The sequence below is a fragment of the Chinchilla lanigera genome, unplaced genomic scaffold (assembly GCF_000276665.1).
Source record: "Chinchilla lanigera isolate Chin_1 unplaced genomic scaffold, ChiLan1.0 scaffold00096, whole genome shotgun sequence".
In the NCBI taxonomy this organism is placed as follows: Eukaryota; Metazoa; Chordata; class Mammalia; order Rodentia; family Chinchillidae; genus Chinchilla; species Chinchilla lanigera.
Window position 1 is genome coordinate 3943900 of NW_004955497.1, and position 7453 is coordinate 3951352.

Sequence of the window (7453 nt, forward strand, 5' to 3'; positions counted from 1 at the left end):
TCTGCTTCCTGGTGGAGACGAAGATCCCAAGAGCCAAGCATAGTACTTTCTGTTGGCTTGCTTGCTTGCTTGTTTACTTTTGTGCTAAAGACTGGACCTAGGGCCTGCATACTGAACTTCTTCCCAGTGTGTTATTCTTTATTTTTTTAAGTTTTGGAAGAGGGTCTTGCTAAGTAGCTAAATTGCCCACAGTAGCCCTGTCTTACTTTTCTCTCGTTGCTGAGACAAAATACGTGACACCCAAAATTAAAGAAGAAAAGGATTTTTTAGCTCAGTTTGTGGAGGTTTCAGTCCATATTTGGCTGGCTCCAAGGCAGGGTGGCACATGGCAGAGGGCAGTAGAAAACAGCAAAAGCAACAAGAGCACCTGGGGGAAGCCACAAGCCGCCCCTTTCCCTCCCTTACATTGTATACAAACTGCCCGCCCCAGGGCGAGTGTAGCACTCACAACCAGGAATCAATCATAAGAAACCCGCCCCAGGACTGCTTAAGGCTTTTGGGGGACATCCAGACACAAACCATGACAAGACTAGAATTTGGGATCCTCCTGCCTCAGCCTCCCAGAGTGCTGGGATTACAGACGTGCACCACTGTGCTTGGGACCAAGCATGGTGCCGTGCGCAGCAGACATATCCACAGTACATGTAGGAACAGCGACCCTGGAGCCATTTTGCCTGGGTTTGAAGATAGCTCTCCTTCTTACCAGCAAGATGACCCCGGGCAGGTTATTCAGCCTCTCACAGCCTCAGTTTCCCCATCTCTAAAATGGACAGAAGGATAGTGTTGACATTTTAGAGTACTTGTGAAGCGCAGCATTCTAAAAATAGCACTATACTCAGGGCACTTAGCAAGATTTTTTTTTCAGTCACTGCTATTATCCTGTTGGCCCTGTCTGAATAGAAGATTTATAAGTCATTGGTTGAATGTGATTCTGTTCTGAATGAAGTAGATTGGATACTAAAGGCTTGGGTAGAGAAATAAAGGCAGGTATACCTGAGAATTCAGAGCAAGTAGGAGTTTGGCTTGTAATGTGTAGGTAAACAAGGCATCAATTCTCATTACCTAAAGTCTGAAAGAATTATGTATTACACGTCTGTTGTGTCTTTTTAAACATGAATAATATTTAGTTCCTAATGTATCTAGAAAATGCGGACATTAGACGGGACATAGGGCCCCGAGTCACTAACGCTTTTGGTGTTGACTGTGTCTTTCTTCCCAGCTCTGATTTAGAACCCTCCTGGGATACATTTGATCAGAAAAATGGCTCTCAGAGTACTGCAGGAACAAGAGAAGACGTTCTTCACCCTTCTCCTTTTACTAGGCTATCTGGTAAGTAAACCCATTTATTTCATAAGAATGTAGTGAAAGTTAGATCTTGTATTATTTTTCATTCCAAATTGCATTTGATAACTTCTGGGTATAGTAAGCGAAAAAGTATTGCTAAACTGTGGTGCTTTTAACAAGTGTTGAAATTACTTTATTTGAATTTAGATGAAGTCATAAAATTTCCTTGTTGCTTAGAGCATTAGGGTAATGACATTCTCTTAGCTTTATAGGTACATATCTCTCATAACACATCCTAGACTCTAATAAGACATAGATGCTAATTTGGAGCCTCTTAAAATTTAATAAAGAATTTAGAATGGATGTTTAAGAGTACTATTTTGATAGCTATTTATATCCAGCTTGGTTTCCAAAAGTATTCAAGACAGGTGGAAAGTATTGTTTGAAAGTGTAACCCAAGATTGATGGAAGTGTCCAAAAGAATTGAAATTTACTTAATGTAGAGATATAAGAAAGATGTACAGTTATAGAGACTTATTTACACTGAAGACTGCCTGAAGTCTTGGAAGACATGGTAAGAGCAAATGAAGTCATACTGGAGTCTGAGATCCAGGTAGGTAGTGTGTAAGAAAAGCTTCCCTTCTGTTAATGGAAGCTGTTAAACACTGAATAAAAATCTAAAGGAATCTGTGGAGTTTCCTGTAGGAGATAATAGTCTCTCTGTGGTAGAAGGCAAAGTCATACCAAGTAAAATCAGACTCCTCAAAGTCAGAAGGAGCTGAGAGAGGTAGAAAGGGAGTGTTCGGCCTTTAGCCCCAAGGAAGTCTGCAGTTCTAACCCCCTTCTTGAGTTCTCTCTCCCATTTGCCCAGGGGCTCAGGCTTTAGCTTTATTTAAGGGTGTTTTTAGGTATCATTACATATATTCCTGCTTCAAGGTGGGAGTAATTCGTTGTTGCCTGTTAGGATGAGCGCCAGAAATAGTTCCCTTCTTGCAATGTGGGAGAGACACTGCACACAGCAGACCGTCCCCACAGCCCACCTGGGTGTCTCGGCCTTCATTCGGGAGAACACAGTTAAGATCACTAACGTTACTCAGGGCACCTAGGGTAAGAGTGTGAACTGAGTGTCTTCACCAGATCTGACATGCCATCAGTACCATCATTTCAGAGGAAATAGCATCCATTAAGAGGCGGGTAAATGCAATTCTATAGGGTAATAGTCATAAGGCAGCCTTGGTTTTAGTTAAAATAGGAGAATAAAACTTATTTCAGAAAAGGATTTTCAAAACTTTGTTTTTGTCAAAGTACAATCTTTCTATCAAAGTTCTGTGCTGTGAGCTGGAGTACATAGGAAATAGCCAGGTGGTGCCAGTGAAGGGTGTTCACATTCTCACAGCACTTTGCTTTGAAGAGTTTTGGAGATCTTGGCCATGGTTCTCATCCTCAGCACCTTCACCTCCACCACCATCGTCAAGAATTTCATTGATCTCATGATTGTCAAATAGTTTTTTTGAAAGATAACCTCTAAGTAGATGTAGTGCAGTGAAATAGATTGAAAATTCTCCATCAAAGCCATTCAGATCTTTGTGTCTGAAGGATAATTGCAACTTGTTGTGGCTATAAGAATATATCACATCGATTTAGTTATTCAGTTTATTATACTTGAATACATTTATATCTCTTGAAGAGCAAAAAAAGTGTTTTGTGTTTAGCTTTCTTTTGTTCGTTCAGAATTTTTCAGGTAGCCAAGGGACCTTGGGTTTCCACAGGGCTGTCCTTTCCTGTGTCATCTTAGAAAAGATAAAAGCAACAAGGTCGCTTTTGCCTTGAGTACACAGAAGAGTTTCTGGAAGATGGTATTTAACTTCAGGAAGGAGGGAGACTACGTACGGAACGCGTGAGCACTCTCTGGATACAGAGAAGAATGAGGCGTACTGACTTGTCTAGCTTACTGAGAACTAGGCCTACTGTTTCATTCAGAAAGTGGTTTTTTCTCTTGAAGTGAAAATCGATTGACCTTTCGGAGTTGATGCGTATGTTCGGCTATTACGTGACTACTGCGAACAATAAAATGTAGGTGCTGTAAGATAACATTTGGTGGACCTCTTTTTTCCAGTCACGTAAAGTGATTTGTGAAACCGGAGACTGCAGACAACAAGAATTCAGAGATGGGTCTGGGAACTGTGTTCTCTGCCAGCCGTGCGGGCCAGGCATGGAGCTGTCGAAGGTACGTGTTGGGTGCATGGTGAATGGTGTATCTGTGTTTGTAAAATTCATCCTTTGTAGCTCAGTTCTTCTAGTTAATTATTAATGAAGCTTTGGATACCGTGACCAAATTCTGGGTTCATTATGTCACTTTAGCCAAACATTATCCAGTTCCCCTTTCCATACTTCTGATTCATGGGTCTTAATGAGATAACTAGGTTCTCAAAACCAGAATTCAACAAATGTCATTAGTTTATATAATTTAGGGTTTATATTGTTTTATTGAAAGCATAGAATTCTTAACTTCAATTTGGGTTGAAAAAGTATTAACAGAAAATGTGAATCCTATCATTTCCTTTTTTTTTTTTTAAAAAAAAAAAAAGAATGTTACCCTTGCTAGTAAGTAAATATAGTATACTTAGTATCCTGAGTAAAGTTGTTTCAAGGTAGAAGTTCTTTTACAAATTAGGATTTTGAAATTCCTTTGGTAACACAAGTATTATTAACCTCACCATCTTGAGCGTATGTTACCCCCAGGAGTACTTTAACTACTGTTTATTAAGAAATAGTGAGTTATAACACAGGTTATTTCACAGACTTGCTATACATCTATTTGCCTTCTTTTCGGATCTTTTGATCTTACTATTTGTGGAGAGTTGATGTCATGTTTTGTTCTAAATAAAGCATCAAAGCGATCCTGTTGGAAAAGGGACAATAGATTGCTTTTATTTAAAGTGACTTCTAGAAGAGAAGTCTCTCTCCCCTACAGACTACTATCATTTAAGGTTGAGTCATTGATTTTTTTTTTTTTTTTTGATCAATGATCTACAAACAGCAGGAAACAAAAAATAATGCATTCCACAAGTGGACCCTGTGGGGTGCCTTTCGCCCTGGTGGTCCTGTAAAATAAGTGGCAGCTCAGGGTCCTGAGCTTTACTTTTGCTTGAAACGGACTGACCTTCAAGCTAGTGAATTGTAGTATCTCAGCAGAAAGTTTCCACCCCTCTTGGTTATAGTAACATGCATTTTGAGATGTAGGATTCTGCACCTTGGGTGGCAAAAGGTTAATTTGTAGTAGATCTACTTACCTAGCATCGGTACAAAAAAAGTGTAAAATGCCTTTGGACCCAAGAAGAAAATAAATGAAGTTCTGTTCTTCGAAAGACATTCTCTAACAAAATTTCCATGAAAGTCTAAATGAAACTTTATAAATTCTGAGAGATGAGTAAATTTTTTTTCCTTTGTCTTTTTGAGACAAGGTTTCACAATGCAGTTTAGGATGGCCTTGAACTTACTACGTAGCCCAGGCTGGCCTAGAACTCTCGGCAATCCTCCTGCCTCAGTCTCCCAAGTGCTGGAATTACAGATGTACACTACCATGCCCACCCTGAGTAAATCATTTCTAAAACATTATTCTCTTTCATTTATCCTTTCAGTGTAGGGAATAGAACCTTAAAATCATTTCTGGAGAATCAGACCTCAAGATAAAGGTCCAGCCACCTCTCATTTTTTTAATGAAAAAATACTGTTTTCCAGTTTTTGTGTCCACATGTAAGAAGGGTGTAAATAATTAAACAAACCAAACATCCAGAAACTCTTAGATCTGTAGGAGAAGCGAGAGCCCAGGAAGTACTAGTGTTCCGGGGGCAGACGCAGAGAAGCACACTTCAGGAGAAATCTCCTGGGCACCGAGAGGGGCAGGAACACCTGACCCGGAGTTGACACATCACCACAGCCTGGAAATGGAGAAGTCGGAGGGCTCGGAGGGTCCACAGCACCAGGAACCTGAGCATAGCGTGGTCCCCACACTTCCATTTCACCTCTAGAGGGTTAAATAGATTCTTGGAGTAAATATCTGAGAAAGCCAATCCATTTGTCGACTGAGGGTGGGGAAAGGGACATTCTAAAATATTTCAGAGCCCCAGGCCCTGGGGAACAGCTAAGAAAGCAGAGTGTAACTGCTGGGCTGTCACTGGCACCCCACTGACCTGTGAAAGGGAAATAACCACTTCTAGCCCAGTCTAGGGAGCCGGCCCCACCAGGGGGTGGAGTTGGTGGGGAGACGGGAATGTTTGTGATTGAGACCTAACTCCAGATACCAGAATGCGTCCCCTTCCTGACACGCTCTGAATGTCTCCGTATCACTAAGGGCCTATTCACATCAGTTCTCTTTACCCAGAAAATCATGTGTCACCTCTAATAGGAGACTACAAGGCATACTAAACGTCAGAAAACACAGTTGGACAGAGCAAGCATCAGAACAAGAAATGGCAGAGATGCTGGAATTATGAGACAGAAATTCAGAATACCTGTGATTAGTATGCTAAGGGCCATACGGGATAAAATAGACATTATGCAAGGAAAGGTGGGCAGTATGAGCAGAATGATGGAAATACTTAGAACTAGAAAGCAAGGCTAGCAGTCAAACATACAGAAATGAAGAAGGCTCCTGCTGGGCTTATTAATACACTGGGCACAGCCAAGGAAAGAATCTCTGAGCATGAAATACAGTATGTCAATAGGACATAAAAAATCAAAGATTTAAGAAAACTTCAAGCACTGCAGGGCAGCTGCAAAAGGTATACATGTATGCAATGGGGTTACTGAAGGAGGGAAGTGGGGGATGAATGAAATTGAAACAGTAACTTAGAATTTCTCCAGGTTAACGTCAGACCCCAAATCACAGCTTGAGGAAACTCAGAGAACACCAAGCAAAATAAATGACAAAAAAAACTATACCTAAGGGTACTATTTCCAAACTGTAGAAAAACAAAGATTAAAGAAAAATACCCCAAGAGAAACAAGACGGGTGCACCTTACCTAGAGAGAAGCAAAGATAAGAATATCTCACTCAGAGAACATGCGAGTGAAATGAGAACAGAGTGAACTATTTAAAGTGTTCATAGGGAGGAAAGCTACCAGCCTGGAATTCTATGACACTGACCTTACAGCAAAGGAGAAATAAACACTGATAGAGGTGTTAGGAAGAACACATGAACCCACTGTTATAGTGGAAGACTTCGAAACTCCTCTGTTAGCAGTGAACAGATCCAGCAAGCAGATTATCAAAAAAGACTTATCTGAAGTCAATAACGTCACCAACCAACTGGGTATAATTGATCTCTATAGGTAACTTCACCTAGCATCAGCAGAGGACACGTTGTTCTGAAGCTCAGGTGGAAAGTTCACCAAGCTAGATGACAATTTGGGCCGTTTAACAATCCCTATCAGGTCTAAAAGAAATCAGACAGTGCCACTTGCCTTTGGACACAGTGGAATAAAACAAAAGTCAAAAACAGAAAGATGGGTAGAAAAGTCCCCAAATACCTGAAGATTAATACTACTCAATAATATCCAAGTTGAAGAAATCACAAGAAAACTTTTTAAGTATTTGTAAGAAAATGCAAATGCAATTTATCAAAATTCGTAAGGTACAGTGAAGCAGTACTTAGAGTAAGTTTATAGTGTGAAACATGTATTATAAAGGAGAAGCTGAATCACCAGTCTGAGCTTCCATGTTGTGAAACTAGAAAAAGAAGAACAAATTAAGTCCAGCATGAGAAGAAGGAAAGACATAATAAAAATTAGAGCAGAAGTCAATAAAATTGAAAATGGGAAATCAGTAGGGAAAATTAACAAAATCAAAAGCTGGGTTTTGGAAAGGTAAATAAAGTTAATAATCATCTAACCAGGCTAAGAAAACAAATGATAAGACACACATTACAAATATCAGAAATGAAAGAAAAGACATCGTCACATAGCCCAAGGATATTAAAACAATAATGGAATATTGTGAACAATTCAGTGCTTACAAGTTTGGTAACCTAGGTAAAATGGACCAATTCCATGAAAGATATAATTTGCTAGAAAAAATACGCAATTTTTGTAGGCCCATCTCTATCAAAGAAATTGAAACAATACTTAACAACTGTCTTGGCTGCTTTTCTCTCTCTTGCTAGAATAA

General features: G+C 39.9%; 1 protein-coding gene across 1 annotated transcript in view; it reads left to right on the plus strand.

Annotated features, from left to right (window-relative positions):
* Positions 1 to 1219: 1219 nt before the first annotated feature.
* Tnfrsf19 (tumor necrosis factor receptor superfamily, member 19) overlaps positions 1220 to 7453 on the plus strand; it is a gene marked incomplete at its 5' end in the record, with an annotated part of 77360 nt that continues 71126 nt past the window's right edge. The window contains 2 exon segments of the mRNA XM_013505499.1: positions 1220 to 1329; positions 3401 to 3511. Coding sequence (XP_013360953.1) covers positions 1261 to 1329; positions 3401 to 3511 — 180 coding nt within the window.